Source organism: Anolis sagrei, chromosome 11 (genome assembly GCF_037176765.1).
Source record: "Anolis sagrei isolate rAnoSag1 chromosome 11, rAnoSag1.mat, whole genome shotgun sequence".
NCBI lineage: Eukaryota > Metazoa > Chordata > Lepidosauria > Squamata > Dactyloidae > Anolis > Anolis sagrei.
Genome location: NC_090031.1, coordinates 2552482 through 2572687, shown reverse-complemented (window position 1 = coordinate 2572687; position 20206 = coordinate 2552482). Strand labels below are relative to the sequence as shown.

Genomic DNA, 20206 nt, shown 5'->3' with positions numbered 1-20206 from the left:
ATATATTATAATATTTTAAATTTAATGCTTTTATGCCGAGCTGCTTTGAGACCCTTTTGGGGAGATAAAGCAGGGTATAAACAAACATTAAAGTAATAATAAAATACAATATATGATAGTAATAATAATATAATATTTTGAATTGTATGCTTATATGTCGAGCTGCTTTGAGTCCCTTTTGGGGATATAAATCGGGATAACATACTTTAATAATATTTTAAATTGTATGCAAATACTTTAATGTTGAGCTGCTTTGAGTCCCTTTTGGGGAGATAAAGCGGGGTATAAACAAACATTAAAGTAGTAAGAAAATACAATATATGGTAGTAGTAATAATAATAAGTTATAATAATATTTCAAATTGTAAATAATATAATATTAATTTTAATTATATGCATTATGCTTTGAGTCCCTTTTGGGGAGATAAAGCGGGGTATAAACAAACATTAAAGTAATAAGAAAATACAATATATGGTAGTAATAATAATATGTTATAATAATATTTCAAATTGTAAATAATAATAATATTATAATATGTTTAATTGTATGCTTTATGCCGAGCTGCTTTGAGACACTTTTGGGGAGATAAAGCGGGGTATAAACAAACATTAAAGTAGTAAGAAAATACAATATATGGTAGTAATAATAATAATAATATGTTATAGTAATATTTCAAATTGTAAATAATAATATAATATTTTTAATTGTATGTATTATGCCAAGCTGCTCTGAGTCCCTTTTGGGGAGATAAAGCAGGGCATAAATAAACATTAAAATAATAATAATATGTATAGTAATAATAATAATAATATTTCAAATTGTAGGCTTTATGCCAAGCTGCTTTGAGTCCCTTTTGGGGAAATTTTGAGTCCCAGAGAAGAGGGAGGGAAGGGTGGGCCCACAAGTCCCATCATCCCCAACCAGCCAGCCCAGTTGGGTTGGGCCCAGCCCTCCCTCAGGGTCAACCCAAGCCCATCATCATAATCACCATCCTCCTGCCCACCTGCTTCCATTGCCGGTAGGTCGAAAACTCCCTGGAGGGGACGAGGAGGCTGAGCCGGAAGATGGGCCGCAGCTCTTCCGGGAGCCCCCGGGATTCGAAGTACTCGAACTCGGCCTGGGCCTCCCCGAAGGCCGGCACGTAGAGGCACAGGCACAGCATGGCGGTGAACAGGGCGGCGGGAAATGCCGGCCGGCAGGGCGCCGCGTGCCTATGAGAGAGGCCTGCGCCCCGCGCCCATTGGCTGGCCCGCCGCCACGGCCCCGCCCACCGGGCCAATCCCCTCCTCCCATTGGCCGCCCCCGCTCGGGCCCCTTCGGCTTCCCAAAAGGAGCCCGGCGCGTGACTCGGCCTCGGATGGCGACAGCGCCCGCCTACGTCACCGCCGCCTACGTCACTCTCAGTTAACCCCTTCCAGGGGTTCTGGACTCCAACTCCCAGCATCCCTCACGGCTTCAGGCTAGGAAGAGGCATACAAGTAGGCTTCCCAAATAATATGGTTTCACAGTAGTACATTATAGTGTGGTTTTCAATTCTGAATATCTCTAATGGATTTGAACCGCATTTTGGTGATACTGTGTGTGTTTAATTCCGGCTTAATGCTTGTATATCATAGAATCAAAGAGTTGGAAGAGACCTCGTGGGCCATCCAGTCCAACCCCATTCTGCCAAGAAGCAGGAATATTGCATTCAAAGCACCCCTGACAGATGGCCATCCAGCCTCTGTTTCAAAGCTTCCAAAGAAGGAGCCTCCACCACACTCCGGGACAGAGAGTTCCACTGCTGAACGGCTCTCACACTCATGTTCAGATGGAATCTCCTCTCTTGTAGTTTGAAGCCATTGTTCCATTGCGTCCTAGTCTCCAGGGAAGCAGAAAGGAAGCTTGCTCCCTCCTCCTCCCTGTGGCTTCCTCTCACATATTTATACATGGCCCTCATAATATCTCCTCTCATCCTTCTCTTCTTCAGGCTAAACATGCCCAGCTCCTTAAGCCGCTCCTCATAGGGCTTGTTCTCCAGACCCTTGATCATTTGAGTCGCTCTCCTCTGGACACATTCCAGCTTGTCAATATCTCTCTTGAATTGTGGTGCCCAGAACTGGACACAATATTCCAGGTAAAGTGGTCTAACCAAGGCAGAATAGAGCATGGGGAGCACGACTTCCCTAGATCTAGACACTAGGCTCCTATTGATGCAGGCCAAAATCCCATTGACTTTTTTTGCCGCCACATCACATTCCTGGCTCATGTTTAACTTCCTGTCCGCAAGGACTCCACGAACTTTTTCACACGTACTGCTCTCAAGCCAGGCGTCCCCCATTTTGTACCTTTGCATTTCGTTTTTCCTGCCAAAGTGGAGTATCTTGCATTTGTCACTGTTGAACTTCATTTTGTTAGTTTTGGCCATTCATCTCTCTAATCTGTCAAGATCGTTTTGAATATATTACATTGGATACCTATTATTATTATTATTATTATTATTATTTAAAACTTTTATATCCCAATCTTCTCTACCTCTGCTAACACTGAAAATCTAAAACATAATACACAACATTAAGTTACCAATTATATTACATAAATTACATAAATGCTTGTATGTTAAGCTGCTTTGAGTCCCCTTGGGGGAGATGAAGCGAAGTATAAACAGTAATAATAATAATAATAATAATAATAATAATAAAGCTATATATTGTCTCCTGTGCTATGCTAATAATATAATATAATATTGTATATAATATAATATATTGTATATACATATAATATTTATAATATAATATATTTGCTGTTTTAATGTGTTATTGTAATATGAATTATGTTGTTTTATTGACTGTATGTGATTTTATGGTTGGAAACCGGTCTGAGTCCCTCAAAAGTGGTGAGAAGGTCGGTATACAAAACTTTTAAATAAATAAATAATAAAATACAAAACTAATAATAATACAATATTATAAGTATATATTTTATATTACATGTAATATTACTAATAATATTACTATATACAATGGTATAGTACAATATAGTGATATATAATACTGATATTGTGCTATGCTAATATATTTTATTGTGTCCTGGTGTATTTTTTATTGCTTGTTGTTTAATATGCTTTAACTGTTTTTAAGTTGCTTTAGGTTGTGTATTGTTATGTTGTGTTTTGAGGCCTTGGCCTTTGTAAGCCACATTGAGTCCTTCGGGAGATGATAGCGGGGTACAAATAAAGATTAATAATAATAATAATAATAATAATAATAATAATAATATAATGTAATACAATACAAAACTAATAATAATACATTATAATTATATATTTTATATTACACATAATATTACTAATAATATTACGATATACAATGGTATAGCAAGCATGCAAAGAATGAGGAAGTACTTCATCAGTGTCACAAAAGGACGGTGAAGCGACAGCTCCCCCCAGAATACCTTCATCAAAAGCTGAAAAGTTAAATAGCTTGAGTGTCTGTCCATATATGTTGTGTTTCTATGGCATTGAATGTTTGCCATGTGTATGTACATAATGATCCGCCCTAAATCCCCTGCGAGGTGAGAAGGGTAGAATATAAATACTGCAAATAAATAAATAAATAAAGTACAATATAGTAATATATAATACTGATATTGTGCTATGCTAATATAATATATTGTATTTCCATATTACGTGTAAGCCACTCTGAGCCCCCTTTGGGGTGAGAAGGACAGCATATAAATGTCATAAATAAATACATAGTTTATTCTTTATTTATTTACGACATTTATATCCCGCCCTTCTCATCCCAAAGGGGACTCAGAGCAGCTTACAAGTTATATGTACATATATAATGTACAGTTGCAGTCCAAAACCCTGGAGGGAGGGCCGAAGTTGGCCCAGGCCTGATCTAAAACAATACACTTGCTGCCAATGTGCTTTCCCATTGTGATGCCCAGGCCTTAGAAGCATAATAAACCTGTATTTATTTCTATCCCATGAGGACTCTGGGCAGTTTACAACAAGCAGGGGCAAGCGTTCAATGCCGTAAGGCGCTGACAAAACCAAAACAACCAAAGCCACGCAGATCAAAACACATCCAAATGGAAGCGATAATAAAGGCATAACCACATATTAGACAATGACAAAACAGAATTACGTTATGTGTGGTGGACACTCCTTCTATGGAGGCTTTTAATCAGATGCTGGATGGCCATCTGTTGGGGGTGCTTTGAACACTATTGTCCCGCTTCTTGGCAGAAAGGGGTTAGACTGGATGTCCCACGAGGTTTGTTCCAACTCAAGGATTTTATGATTCTATGAGACCCCCAAAGGCCACCTAGTCCAGCCCCCTTTATTCCACCAGGCAGGAAAAGTACAATCAAAGCACCTCTGGCAGATGGCCACCCAGCTTCAGTTTAATCATAATACAACCAAAGTATTGTCGAGTTGGAAGAGACCCCATGGGCCATCCAGTCCAGTCCCCTTCTGCTAGTATTGCAGGAAAAGCGCTGTCAAAGCTCTCCCAACAGATGGGCCATCCAGCCTCTGTTTAAAAAAACCCAAGGAAGGGGCTTCCACCATGCACGGAGGCAGAGAGTTCCACTGCTGAACAGCATTTTGTTTCTCTCAATGTCCTTCTCAAAGCTCGTACAGTTGTCTGGATTCTCACTTAAGCCAGAAAGAGGCTTTGAAGCCCTTTCCACCCTTGCTGGCCGAGAAGCAGCATTGTCCACCTGGCAACCAGGACCCTCTTCACTGTGTTGCAGGCCGGTTTGGGCAAGGCTTCAGCAACACACCAGCTGGACTGCGCCATCCCCTTGAGAGATGCGTCTTGGCCAGCTGTCTGTCATCTTATACGACTCTTTGAAGGGAAATGGACACCACCACCAGAGTTTTGCATTTGAATCCCTGCCTTACAACTAAACAACATGACTTAAACACCTGGAACTTTAACAGAGTTGGCCTTAGCAAAAAACTCAAGGCTGCTGTGCTGATCAGTCCCAATGGACACGTTTTTTGGGTGGAATAATGCAAGGAGGAAGCGGGGCTTGCCAGACGGGGTGAGACAGGTGATAGAGGTGGCAGCAGCAGCATTATAGATGGCACCGAGTTTTGCCATGTCTGCAGAACAGAAAGCAAATTGCACAGGAAAGGTGGGGCACGAACACTCACTGAAACAAAGCTCCACTGATAAATTCATGTTTAATTACATCTTCACAGCTTATGTACTCAGCCAGCAAGCGGTGTAATTATGGATGACAAATAGCAAAAAGGAAAGCCTTTCTGGCCACCTGTGCTCCTGCTAAAAGCCCTCCTGAGTAAATATGTATGGCCAGGCCTCTTTGCTCTCCAGATGGGCTGGATGTTGCTCCATCCATCTCCAGGCTGGCCATGGGATATACTGGCAAAAACAAAGGGAGGACTTCATCAAGGAGGCACCAAGTTGGCCCACGCACCATCATGGAACAGCAAAGGTGGGAGAGATGCACAGACTCTCCTTAGAGCTCTCCCAAAGAACCACACAACATTTTACACTGACTCTAACATTCTCAATGAGAAATAGTACAAACTACTTTGTTGACAAGCTGGAATGTGTCCAGGGGAGGGTGACCAAAATGATTAATGGTCTGGAGAACAAGCCCTATGAGGAACAGCTTAAAGAGCTGGACATGTTTAGCCTTCAGAAGAGAGGAGACATGATGAGGACCATATATAAATATGTGAGGGAAAGTCATAGGGAGGAGGGAGCAAGCTTATTTTCTGCTGCCCTGGAGACTAGGACGCAATGGAGCAATGGCTTCAAACTACAGAAAAAGAGATTCCATCTGAACATTAGGAAGAACTTCCTGACTGTGAGAGATGTTCAGCGGTGGAACTCTCTGCCCTGAAGTGTGGTGGAGGCTCCTTCTTTGGAGGCTCTTATTATTTATTTATTTCGAGGTTTTATATACCGACCCTCTCACCTTCAAAGAGGGATTCGGACTGGTTCACAACATGTGTTAACATACAAAGAATATACAATAACAACACAATGCCACTTCATTACACGATTAAAATATCAGCACCATACACATTAAAACTTTATCATCCCAGTTAAAAGAGCCAAATCGTCTGACACCATCACAATCCCATTCATCATCCTCCTTTCATGTGGGCAAAGAATTAAATCAGTTGTCAAATGTCGTGTTCCACAACCAGGTCTTTGTTAGTTTCCTGAACGTCATGAGGGAGGGGGCAGTTCTGATCTCTAATGACAGGGAGTTCCAAATTCGAGGGGCCACCATTGAGAAGGCCCTGTCCCTTGTCCCCACCAGCTGTGCTTGTGCAGGCGGTGGGACCGAGAGCAGGGCCCCTCCAGACGATCTTAGTGGTCTTGGTGGTTCGTAGAGGAGAATACGTTCGGAGAGGTAAACAGAGACTTAAGCAGAGACTTGATGGCCATCTGTCGGGGATGCTTTAAATACGATTTTCCTGCTTCTTAATAAATAATAATAAAACTCTATTTATATATGGCTCTATCTCCCCTAGGAGACTCAGGGCGGTTTCCACAAGTAAACATAAAATATTAAAATATAAACAACTTATATACACAATCCCATGCATTGACACAACCATTCCACATTATTCCATTATGCAAATAAGTTACGAGGTCTCTTCCAACTCTAGGATTCCATGATTCTACTGTTCAAGACAGACTAAACCAGATGGACACCTGTAACCAAGTTCACCATGTCTCTGGCAGTTTTGGAAGGTTTTGTTTTCAACGCTTCTACCTTCCAAAACCACCAGAGATTAAACCAGATCCCAGTATTTACTCCTGTGTCTGCCTATAAGGCCTTAAGGTACTTGAGTCTGTCTTTTGTCCTTGGCATGAATAGGAAATTGTATTTTTCCCCTAATCATCTGCGGCAACAGCAAATCTGTTACACGAACCGGGGATATGCAACCTCCGGCTTTGGGGAGCAGTTCACATGACAACCAGTGGAAGCGATTGAGGAAGAAGCTTGCCCGTGTCCATCTTTGCCCTTTTCTATGGGGACAAAGTTTGACACAACCAAGTAATCACATGATGGCGACCTTGCTATGCTATGTCATGAGTGAGGGGATTTCGTCCATTGGAAATGTCACTTTACCTCATTTTGGGAAATGCTTTGGCCATTTCAAGCCCTTTTTAATTACCGTATCGCCAACCGTGCCCTTTTATTTGTGTTACCTAACCAGGCTTAACCTACTCCCAACCCCAATGACGTCCGTCTCCATAGAAAACAGGATCCTCTCTCAAAATCCAGATCCTCTTAGAGATCAGCCGCAACGGTTGCGCAAGTGCGGGGAAACAAGGCACCCACTTCCCCCCACTTCTCGCCCAAAGCGCTGGCTTTGCCTTCGCCTGCCAACTCTGAGTGAAGAGAGTTAATCTGGAGACAGGCGCTCAGAGATGATGCAGCAAAGCACCTCGGCTTTGGGTGCCTGCCCGGCCCCTCGGGGAGCGGAGACGTCACTTTCCAGCCCACATTGCAGCATGCGCAGGTTGTTTATGGCAGTTTCCCCACTATAATCTGCCTCTACTTGGCAGCCAACGGCATTGCCTGGGACCTGGAAAAAGCCAGAAGAAAGAGGCTTTGCACTTGCAACGTCCCATTGAGGCTTCAACTTGGGAAAACGCGGTGTCCAGTTGTGGATCAGGAGTAGAAGGGGTCCAGGGAAGGGCCACCGAAATGGTCCAAGGGCTGGAAGCCATGAATCCTTGTGAGGAAAAGCCAAGGGAGTCAGGAATGTTTAGCTTGGAGAAAAGAAGGCTGAGAGGAGATATAGCATGCTGGAAAGGGTATCACATTGAGAAGGGAGGCAAGCTTGCTTCTCCTGCTAGAGACTAGGACACAATGGAGGAATGGGTTCAAAATGGCAGGAAAAGAGATTCCACCCCAAAATAAGGAATAACTTCCCAATGGTAAGAACTGTTTGGTCTTGGAGGATGCTCCCACCTCAAAGTCTGATGGAGTCTCCTTCTCTTGAGGTTTTTAAGTCAAGCTGGATGGTCAGCTATCAGGAGGGCTTGGATTGTGCGTCCCTGCTCGGTAGAAAGAAGGGGGTTGGACTGGATGGCCTTTGGGGTGCCTTCCAACTCTAGGATTCTAAGAATGTAGCAACAATATTTACAGCCCAGTTTCACTACAGCAATGGAGAGTACTGGATTCCAACTGATGCTTCGCTCAAGGACAAGATGCAGCTGCAATTTAAAGAGGGTGGGGTATAATAATAATAATAATAATAATAATAATAATAATAATAATAATATAGTAATACTTTATTTATATTCCACTCTATCTCCCAAGAGGTAAAATATTGCAAATTCCTGGTGGGGGAAAAGGTGGCCTGGTTTCAAAAGTCAAGATTCAGCCATAGAACCTTCTGGATGTCCTTGAGTCAGTTCTATAAACTCATTCTCAATGAATACCAGGTGCTGTAGGCTGTATTTCAGAGAAATGGACTGGCAAAAACACCTCTGAGGACTCCTTGCCTAAGAAAACCCTATGGAATTCATGGGGTCACCATAGGTGACTCTAAGGTACAGACTACACACAGCATTCTCCAGGCGCTGCTGAATCGCAAGTGCCAGCAGACCCAGGCTGCATAACGAACAATGAGGAAATGTCTTCCTTTTGCAGCATGCTGTCCTTACAGGACACAGAAATGCTCAAGAGCAACCCTGGAATGGCTGAAGTGGATCCAAGTCATTCGATCAGCTTTGCTGGTCCTTTCACACCAAGGAACTGGGCTGGGCTTGGCTGAGTCCCACTCAGTCTGTGTCACTTCAGGATACCTTCCTTCCTTCCGTCGTTCCTTCCTTCCCAGGAATAGTCCGATTCTAGCCTTCAGCATTCAGCACTGCTTTTCCCGCCACGGTTCAAGTTATTGAATCAGTAAAGTCAGGAAAAGTACAAAGTTATTAAATTTCAAAGCAAGCACTGTCCATGTTGGTTGCCCCAGTGTAGACGGCCTGCCTACCTTGACTTTTTGCCATCATAACGTTGATACATTTTCCAAAGATGTTTATCAGAAACACAAACATATTTTGAAGTTGAGGATGTTGACAGTAGCATTTCTGAAAGTAGCATTAATTACCAGTTCTGCTGGCTTTTCCTTCTTGAATCAAGTGCCATGGAAGAATACAGCATGACGGCTGCCAGGCAACACTGGCCAGGTGCCTTCCTCACAGGACAGACTCACAGAGTTGGAAGAGGCTCCCAGGGCCATCCAGTCCACCCCCTTTCTGCCATGCAGTAAATATACAATCCAAGCCCTCCTAACAGAAGGCCATCCTGCCTCTGCTTAGAAACCTCCAGAGAAGGAAGGACCAGATTCTGTTGCTTACAGTTAAGATGTTCTTCCTAGTATTTAGGTGGAACCTTTTTCTTCCTGCCATTTAATCCATGCCTCCATTGAGTTCTATCTCCAGAGCAGCTTCGTCCTCAGTGGGACCTCCTTCCAAATACTGACACGCGGTTCTCGCGTCTCTTTTCCACAGCCTTCTCTTCCCCGAGCTAAACATCTCCAGCTCCCCCCGCAGCTCTTCCCGGGGCCTGGCTTCTACACTATTGATCACCACATCCGGAAATACTGAGAAGATAGTGAGGACAAACCAGAAATGGCCAAAGATTCATTTGAAAAAGAAAAATCAATATTTTGGCCAAGTATGTTTTCATACTTTGGGATAGCAAAGACTGGGTCTAGGTCTGTGGAAGTGCCACTGTGTGGCTATCTGTCAGGAGTGCTTTGGTTGTGTGTTCCTGCATGGCAGAAAAGGGTTGAACTGGATGCCTCCTGTAGTCTCTTCCAATTCGATGGTTCTATGGTTTCAGGGTGCAGCCAACTTCATGCAGCAAAAATGAAGGCTTCAGGTGGGGGTGGCTATGAGGATGGGAAAACCGCACACATCAGCATGCAAGAAGAATTCGGCTCCAAAAGCGGACCTCTGCCAACACAAAATGATAGGGACAACTGGGACAGCCTGAAGGTGAAAGCTATAGCAATATATCGTGCCCCATCAGCAATTCACCTCTCCCCCAAAGTCACCTCTGCCACGAAACCTGCCCAACCGAGAGGATAAACAACACTGTCTCTCTGTGGACTATGGAGCCAATCCTACTTAAAAACATTACCTGTATTTGTTCCGGCCTCATCAAGTGATGGCTCTCCAAGGTATCCCAGTAACAGCCTCGCAATCTCATCAGGGTCAGTTATCGCATCACAAGAAGAGCAAACAGAAGCGCTGGAAGGGAACAGGTGCTTGGGAATCATAGACAACACGGACACAAAATACACTCTGTGCCCATGTGCCAAGCAAACGTGATCTCTGGACTTGAAAGGATGGTTTTAGCTGAGAGAATGATTTCTAGGATGAAGAGGGAGATGCTGGGTAATGATCGAGGCACAAGATAGGAAACCCAGTCAAAACATAATGCTAAAGGAACCCAGGATGGAAGTTTCTCATTGGGCTTAGCTTCTCTTCCTGGCAGGAAGACCCCAAGGGAACAACAGGTTTCCTTCACAAGAGATTTCCTTCATTCGTAGTGATATTTCAGAAGAAACAGTATTGGCTTGCAGAGACACAGGTTCATATACACTTGCTGTTTGTGAATGTCCAGCTGCAGGAGTCCAGCAGCAGGGGAGGCTTGGCATGCAGCTCCACAGCCCTGTGTGCCTCGCTCTGCCTCACGGGCAGCCTCTGGTTTTGTGCCATTCCAGAGGCCGGGCATTATTCAGTTCCCCAGGAACTTCAAGCTGGGAGGCCAAAGCAGCCAAAGAGCATCTTGTCTCCAAGGAAACCGGAGAAACGGGCTAGGGTTTTTCAATCCAACTTGACACAAGATGCTTTCTTCCCTGCCCTCTTTAAGTTTCCTCCAACAGACTGACCTCCTTGCGTACAGACAATCGAGCACAGACTTAAAAGCCTTATTCTGTCTTTCTGCAAAAATCCCATCCATCAACGTGATTAATAGTTATGAAAATTAAATTGCACAACACATGAGAACAAGAACCTGATCTATCAGCCAAGGTTAATGTGCATACACAAATGAGGACCAAGAGTTGCCAAAAAAGCTCAAGCAAACTGGAATTTGCATTTTAATGCCGAAAACATAACAAGGAAGTGTCTGTTCCCGCTGGCCACGAAGGGCATTCTGAAGCCTGGAGGTTGCCATGGGAGGAAGGGCCACGTTCCCCATAGATCAGAGAAAGGAACATCCAAAGCAAGACCTCGGGGCACATTCATACAGAAGCCTTGGTGGGTTTCAGTACGGCTTCTTGTGGCCAGCACTCCCGTAGATCTCACCTTCAAGGCCTGACAATGAGGGCAATAAACAGCACTTGCATCGCCTTTGCACCTGAAATAAAATCAACTCCACTTCTTCACTGAGACTGATTTTGCTCCTATTCCAAGTTCCATTCAAAAGAATGCACTGGCAGCATGACTTTTATAGAATGATGGCTTGACTGATTGAAAAACTCATACAGGCTCTGGAAAGGATTCAGCACGAAAGACGCCAGGGACATTTCCCTGAATGGTTCATCACAAATGTGGAGAAGGTTTAGTTCACATTTTCCTGGAAGCAGCAGAGTTAGGAAACCACCAACTCCTTCAGATCCTGAACGCACAAATGTATTTAGATAAAAAGAACTGCCTGCTGCTAGTTCCTTTGAGAGTCTGCTCTGTTCAGCAGATCTGCCACTAAAGCATTAGTCACATCACCCTTGTAAAGGTGTTTGAAGATGAAATCACAGAGTTGGAAGAGGCCCCAAGGGTCATCTAAGTCCAACCCGTTTCTGCCATGCATACAGGAAGCAAAGTCCTCCAGACAGATGGCCACCCAGCTTCTGCCTAAAATATGGTGTCTAAGCAGAAGCTGGATGTAATGCTGAAGGCTTTCATGGTTGGAATCACTGGGTTGTTGTAGGTTTTTTGGGCTATATGGCAATGTTCTAGAAGCATTCTCTCCTGCCGTTTCGCCTGCATCTATGGCAGGAATCCTCAGAGGTAGTGACCTCACAACCTTTCAGGATGCCTGCCATAGATGCAGGTGAAATGGCAGGAGAGAATGATTCTAGAACATGGCCATATAGCCCAAAAAACCTACAACAACCCAGAAGCTGGATGGCCATCTGTTGGGAGGGCCTTGATCCACCACACATAAAATAAGGGTTTTCAAGTTCTCTCCACTGAGATACCTCATCTCTACTGATGATTTGTTTGAAAAACAGAAGGCATGGAAAGTGGGGGAAGCAGACAAAAGTATGTCTCTTTTCCTTTGTACTGAATCATCTGTACACAACACACAAGAGGAAGTTTAATACCCTCTTACTTGTCCCAATGTTCCTCCACTACATGCTAGAAAATCGTCACTACACTTCTAGGATTTTAAGAATTATTACAAATGGATCCAGAACACATGAATCCAATTTTGAATGGTCATGTTTCAGGAACAGACTCACAAAACACTCAACACCTGAGTTTACTATTTGAGAAGTGATAACTCAGTCGACGTAACTCCTGCAGGGCACATGTGATCCCGACTCTCAAATGTATAACTGAAAACCTTTTGAATAATCGCTAAAGTTAATATTTATCATGACTCAGCACAGGCCAGGAGATGCTATCCATCAACACCTAAACATCCTGAATTTTGTGATAATTACATTCAACAAAGATGAAATCTATTGGCAGCCATCTACCTGGGTCATTAGAATGGGCCCTGCCTGCTGTACAGTTTACACACCCTCCAGGTCATTCACTTTCGTTGATCAAACCCAGACCTGCAGAAAACCGCTTCTAATATCACAAGACCAAGTAAGGTCTTGTGATACCAAGTAAACACACACCTATTAAAAAATCCAAATAACCTTCCATGGTACGAAGTAGCCAACTTTGGAAGGACATCCATCTGTATTCAAGTAATTACACGAATACGACCCCATGTTATTGGTATCTGCAACCAAAGACTGTAATAGCCTTCGACTGTATTCAAGTTAAACGTGTCACCCTGAAGTGCATGTCTCCCCTTGCAGCGTCATTGGCGGCTGGTTCTCCATCTATAGTACTAAGGATCCCTGTTCCAGGCGGAAGTTTCAGGCTCCAAATCTTGCGCAGCAGGAGCCTGAAGGACGTCCTCCCACCTTGATGTATTTGGCCTCCTAAATCTCATCACCAGAGATGCAAAGAAGCCTCTGTCATTATGCGATGCCAATATGTAAACCGCTATTCCAGATCTAATGGAACCACTACTTTAAGACCAGTCTTAACCTGTGAGATAGCAAACTAACTGCTCCCCTACATGATGTCCTGCACTCACTTGGCCACTTCTATCCTAATGGATAGTGCCTCCCAGATTATCTGATCTGGGGGACCAGGCTTTGATCCTCCACCTGCAAGGAACTAGCATATTATTATTATTATTACTATTGCTTTTGTTGTTGGTGTTGTATCCCGCTTTATCTCTGCCAAAAGAGATCCAAAGTGGCCAACAATAAAAACAATACAATATCTTGGTACTCACTGGCTAAAATGGTTCTTTCTTTTTTTTCAATTTCTGGAAACCCACCATGAACCAGCTCGCAATGGTCCAGGGACCAAAGACTTTGAATTGCATTGCACTAAATCGTTCTCTCAAAGCAAAAGTCAACATCAGACCGTCTCGACAGTTGAAAGGAACGTCACACACGCCCCTCGCTCTATGCAGACTGGAACGAGTCGCTCTCAAGGGAAGCGGAGGGGAGGAGGGGGAGATTACCTGGGTGAACTGGTCTGCTGGTCCCACTACCAGGAGAAGAGTTGGCCTCTTTTCGGAGGGACTGACCCCTTTGCTGAGTGGCTTCCCTGGTAAACGTGGCCCCTGGTCCCCAGAGCCGGGCCCTGGGGCATCCTTTGCCTCATTCTCTTTTGCTTCGGCGGGGCCTTGGCACGCGGCTCTTGGGAAAAGCCAAGAAAGGAGATGCCAGGCAGAGTGCAGCATCACTTATCCCTCCAGTGAGAAGCCTGGAAAGAGAGCCTCGGGGTTGGTGGAAAGGCAAGACGAGGCTGCACGACTAAGTGCCCTGTTCAGAGGATCCGTGCGACAGCAAGAGCCTCAAAGCCCAGCCCTGCGCCATCGGCTCATGTTGTCGCAGCCGATGCCTGCCTCTGAAATTGCTCCCAGCGCTGTCGTGTCTGGCCTGACAAGCGGTTCACTCAAAAGAAGCAATGGCAAGCGCACAAGGACCTCGGTGAAAGGCGAAGATGCTGGGTATGGAGGGGGCCTGACAAGGAAGAGGCAAAGCCGTAGCCGTGGAGAGGAAGAAAGGCACGCCAGGCGGCTGTCGCGATGGACCTGGGCTTGCGAGCGAGCGCATCCAAAGGAAGCGCATCAAAGGCATGGAGGTGCCGCTGGAGCATCCTGGCTGCGCTCTCACTGCAGCAGGGCCCAGCCAATCCCCACGCTCAACATTAGCAGGTTCATTATTCAAACCCAGTCATTGTGGGCCAATCAGGGAAGCCTGTGACTGGACAACTTCTTGCATGCAGCCAGACAGGTCTGCAGACCAGGGCTGGCTGCAACCTCTGCAAAGAGGTTGCATGGCTGGGTTTATCAATCCCTTGAGGGCAAGAAGAGCATTGGAAACACCGTCCAGCGACGCTGCTCGGCCTATCTGAGCCCTGAGCCAAATCTACATCTTAATACCTTAATACAGTCATGGGGAACCTTCGGCTCTCCAGGTGTGGTGGACTTCAACTCCCACAATTCCTTGAGGCCAAGGTAAGCCTTTGGGGTGAATGCCGAGCCTCAAGGAATTGTGGGAGTTGAAGTCCACCACACCTGGAGAGCCGAAGGTTCCTGACCCCTGCCTTAATACATAGATAGCAAGAATTGTGCAAAGCTATGCAGTCCCATGGATATTCTAGCACAGGCAAACTTGGGCCCTCCAGGTGTTTTGGACTTCAACTCCCACCATTCCTAACAGCCTGCCGGCTGTTAGGAATGGTGGAAGTTGAAGTCCAAAACACCTGGAGGGCCCAAGTTTGCCCGTGCTTATTCTAGCAAGTCTGTCAGGGATTTAATGCACCTCCCGTGACTTTTACCACCCAGTATCTATCACCAACCTCCGTCTTAATGTGTTTCAGGAACTTCAAAGGTGAGAATAGGAAGCTACATCACATTCGTTGAGGGGATGACTCAAGGCCAAACTGGTTTGGCAAGTCGATGTCTTCAAGCCAGGTCTTTGCTCACAGAGAAAGAGTGCATAAGGGGATGAAGGGAGGTTAATTTTGAAAAGCCGTCGTTTATTTCTCTTGAGGCTTATTTCTGGAATCAGAGCAGGGTCGGGAGGGGAAATAGAGCTCAGGAAGGAGAGTACCTATAAGACACCCAAACCACCGTTTTTTCCGGCAAAGGTTAAGCAAGTCGAGGAGGAATGTATTCAGAAGCTCTATAAACAACTGTCTGAGTCAACGCAAGACAGAAGGCTCCGGATGCGAACAAGAAATAGTGAGTTGTTCAGGCCACAAATATCCCAAGAATTTTCTCTTCCTGGGTATCATGTGAGGCTTATTACAGAGTACATTCCATCACCTTAGGGAAAAGTTCCATTTTTGGAGCGGAAGTAAAAAGAGGCATGGAGGGCAGTTCAGAATAAAGTAAACAGGAACACTCACCCCTTCTTGCGCTTCTACACATGATGCAATGGAACAAGTGAAAAGGCAAGGCGAAGAATGTTCCATGTGGAAGGAACATTGTTCACTTCTGTGCAAACAAGATCCAAAAAACCCACAGGTTGTGTAGGCCTGGACGAGGCTCGTGTCTTCTGCCATTTGACTCAGAGAAGACAGTGGTTCCTTTGTTGACAAAGCGTAAAGGTGCCTTTCTGCATAGACCCATGGATAAGTTGGTCCAGGTTTGACCAAAATTTCTAGACTTATGCATGTATATGTTCTGCAACGATCTGAATGGGCCTAGTCAGAAAAACGGCACATAATAATACTCCTTGACTAAAGGAGCGAGCACCAGGGCAAGGAAAGGGTTTCCTCTCCTATCAGGTGACTCAGTGGAGGGGAGACTCTGCAGTGACTCATAGGGTTTCAATGCTCTTCTGAGAGACGTGGCCAAGGAGAGGAGCCTCTTGCCAGCTGCAGATAAGCTATCGCCTGGTTCTGCATTACTGCCTCCCGGCTCAAGTTTGCAAGAAGGCAATGGAGAGTTGGGGTAACCTTAAAATACAAAGTGGCAGGGTCGGAGCCCTTGGTGGAGCAGTGGGTTAAACCGCTGAGCTGCTGAACTTGCTGACCAAAAGGTTGCAGGTTCGAATCCGGGGAGCGGGTTGAGCTCCTGCTGTTAGCCCCAGCTCCTGCCAACCTAGCAGTTCGAAAACATGTCAATGTGAGTAGATCAACAGGTACCGCTCCGGTGGGAAGGTAACAGCACGCCATGCCAGTGGCCGCATGACCTTGGAGGTGTCTAAGGACAACGCCGGCTCTTTGGCTTAGAAATGGAGATGAGCACCGGAGTCCCAGAGTCGGGCATGACTGGACTTAATGTCAAGAGGAAACCTTTACCTAGGGTTGGGTCTGAAGTGCTTTATAGGGCCTAAGAACATTTCTCCCCACATTGCCATGGCATGTCCACCACAGATCTTTTACAACTTGGTAAAATTACTTGAATTTGCATCTTTATCTAGCCTAAGGTAATGATAGGCGAAGAGGTGGCCAATTAATATAGGAGATCATCATGCTGCTCTTACGCCTGTCTTCTAGAATTTCTTTTGCCTCTGCCAAAGTGGGATCTCTGCTCAGATAACCCTCTCTTTCCACAGGTAACAAGAGACCAAAAGGACTCATGCCCAAAAAGAACTCATTGACCTTAATGCTCTAAATATAGACATCTAGTCACAGAGCAGAATGCCTATCTTGTCAGCTGGGCCTCGCAGCCCAGCACTATTCGACATGCCCTGACACAAGAAGATCATAGGGTTCTAACGCTTATCTTTATGGGATGTTGAAATTCCATAGTTGCAGAATATTCCAAAAAAGCCAGAGTTCAAAATTAAGCATGCACAAAGCCAAGGACAGTGTTTTATTGCAATGGAAAAGGCAATGCGGCATTGTTAACAAATCTCTCAGCCCCTGAAGTTGTTTAGTGGAGATATTGATGTATTAATCTGATAACATGGGATTTTTAAGTGTATGGCTGCATTTATTTGCATTTTCATGTGCTTGAATCAATGCAGGAAGTTCAAGTGGCTTCCAATTCTACAGTAATATGCAAATATGCTTAGGTTCTTTGTGCAATGAAAATTAATTTGATTGGATTACCGTAATGAATTCTACGTGGGGCTGCCCTTGAAAACTGCCCGGAAATTTCAATTGGTTCAACGGGAGGTGGCCAGGTTGTTAACTGGTGCTCCTTACAGGGAGCAGTCAACCCTCCTGTTTTAGGAGCTCCACTGGCTGCCATTCATTTTCCGGTCCCAATTCAAGGTGCAGGTTCTTACCTACAAAGCCCTGAACGGTTTGGGTCCCTCCTACCTGTGTGACCGCATTTCTGTGTATGAACCCACGCAGCCCCTTAGATCATCTGGAGAGGCCCTGCTCACACTCCCACCTCCATCGCAGGCGTGATTGGTGGGGACGAGGGAGAGGGCTTTCTTGGTGGTGGCCCCTCGGCTATGGAACTCATTCCCCAAGGACATCAGGCATGCCCCAACTCTGGCAGTCTTTAGGAGGAGCCTGAAAATGTGGTTGTTCCAGTGTTCCTTCCCAGAATAAGGAAACTCCCAGCATTATGTCCCCTAAATGCACTTTACTATGGATCTAGGAATGTCTGCCTGCCCCATCCCTCTCTGAAAACTCTATCCTAGTTCATATTTCATCTGTTCATGCTCAGCATTATCTTTAAATTTTAATTACTGCATCTGGCCCAGCCATAGGGTTTAACTGTCGCTGTGTTATTGTTAATGTTTATTGCTTTTTTGTTATGAGTTTTATTTTATTGCTTTGTATTATTTGCTGTTATTGCTTTGTGATTGATGTATTGTGGGCTCGGCCTCATGTAAGCTGCACTGAGTCCCTTGGGAGATAGTAGCAGGGTATAAATAAAGTATTATTATTATTATTATTAGTGCACAAACAGACTCCTCTCTACATAGTGAACTTTACTGTAGAGCAGGGATGGGCACAAGGAAGCCCATCCCTCCAATTGTTGCTGGACTGCAATGCCCAGCATCCCTCATGACAGGGTAGTTTGGCCAGGACTGCTAAGAATTGCATTACATCAAATGCAGAGGGCTGCACTCTGCCAATCCCTATTTTAGAGACAGTAGGAAGCAGCAATATTTGGTATACACTGGAAGATCAATCCCATCTGTTCCTTTAACCCAGGATTTCACAGGATCAAGAGTTATATCCACCCAAATATCACACTCTTATTTTTTTAATTTATTTACTATATTTATATCCTGCCCTTCTCGACCCCGAAGGGGACTCAAGGCGGCTTACTGTTTATATAGAAAAGTTTATTGTCTTCTGTCTTAAGCATAGCCTCAAGAAACTCACAAAAAGTCACAACAAAGAGAGAAGTGTAAGGACTTGAAAGTTGACATAGAAAAATGCAGGGATAATTTAAAAGTTAATGGATATGAATACACTCTAGAAGGCAGTTCCCCTGCCTGAGAGCCATCAGCTGTTACAAACACACATGTAATAATACAGATAGTGTCCTTGCGGTGAACTGAAGACAATCACTGAGCATTTTAATGCCGTTGCAAAGTTTCTGAACAGTCTTCCAACAGACACCGGCGGGAATGAGTTCATCACACTCCTCTGAACTCGTGACACGTTGGGCAGCAGAGCTCACATGAAGGAATCTAGACAGCTGATAGACGAGAAGACAAGTGAAAGAAGAGTGGCCAGATTCTGTGAGAGAAGAGATCAAAGTCTAGATGAGAACTTTGCACAAGTGCAGATGAAAGCATGTCATACTACGAGGCATGAAGATAGAAATGAGAGGCACACTGGCAAGCATAAAGTGCAGCGACAGTTAATAGGTTCATAGCATGGTTAGTTACAGACAACAGAAGCATAGAGGATTTCCACACACAAGAATACTTTTGAACTTTGCCCACCCGGCCTGCATCAGTCTTGGCTCATTGTGAAAGAAAGAAAAACAGCACAAGTGTTTGTAATGCAGAGCACTAACCTGGCCAGTCTAAACACTGCTCACGTTACACATCAGATGAAGCCTCATGTTTGAAAAGTAGGGCTAAATGTCAAGTCAGTTTCACAATGTGCATATTTGTCCAAACAGATTCAGACTTTTTTACTGGTCCTACAAATCTTAGCATCCACCAGTAAGTGCATTCAGCACTAGCTGCACATGTCCAAGATGCAATTCCATGTTTATAGTATACTTGAGGTGTAAAAAGATTAACAACAGGTGTCAACCGAAGCAAATGAACCATCAGCAACCTTTGTTGATCCTTTGCGTTTTAACTTGAGGCAACCTTCTCGAAACACTCAGCAATTTGCAACCTGTCTAATAAAAAACATAAACAACCCCCCCCCCCCATCCCGCTAAAACACATTTTGACACAGGCAAAGGGTGTTCGTAAGGAAATAAGAACTAGGATCAAGACAATTGAGACTTGAACAGCATGGTGCGCATCTGATTTCGGACATGCAAATGACTCTCCATCTTTGGAAGCAGCCCATGCAGGAATGTTCCTGAAATGAGGAACAGCAGTGCGCTGTTAGCACCCACTGGTGTCCACAGTGTAGCATGACAGCTAGCGTTAAGATCATACTAGTCTTTAAGTTAACAGCATAAATGCTTTACTGTAAAATCTCTAAACACACTACACTTACTTGACTGGAACCACAGCCAAACATAAATATCAATTTCCATATAAAAACATATTGGTATGTTTTTCTTACTTTTTATTGTTATTTGCATCTTAACTGTTTCATTCTCCTTATACGCTCCCCAATATTAAAATCGGTAAATAAATAAAACTGAAACCAAACCATTTATATTCTTTAAGGAAACATGTTGAAATTGCAACTGTCCATATGCCACTGATTTCCACAAAGGAGAAACTGTCCAGTTGCAGTTTTGGATTCCAACTTGCTGCAAAAGGGAAAATCCCAAGGAGCAATAGTTAGCCAATGCAGGCTAATGTTAAACCTGTGAGCAATACAGCAGGATTCTCCAG

General features: G+C 44.5%; 1 protein-coding gene across 6 annotated transcripts in view; it reads right to left on the bottom strand.

Annotated features, from left to right (window-relative positions):
- The window catches only part of SLC25A25 (solute carrier family 25 member 25), a 39605-nt gene that overhangs the window by 12695 nt on the left and 6704 nt on the right, over positions 1-20206 (bottom strand). Inside the window, exon 1 of one of the 6 annotated variants that reach the window (XM_060757568.2) lies at positions 13762-14412. The exons of 2 other annotated variants lie outside the window; for them this stretch is intronic. In XM_060757568.2, the coding sequence (XP_060613551.2) occupies positions 13762-13983 (222 nt within the window). In that variant the 5' untranslated portion in view covers positions 13984-14412. Of the gene's footprint in view, positions 1-1003; positions 1201-13761; positions 14413-20206 lie in introns of those variants that run through there. 3 more of the 6 variants (XM_060757563.2, XM_060757567.2, XM_060757564.2) reach the window with 3 other exon arrangements.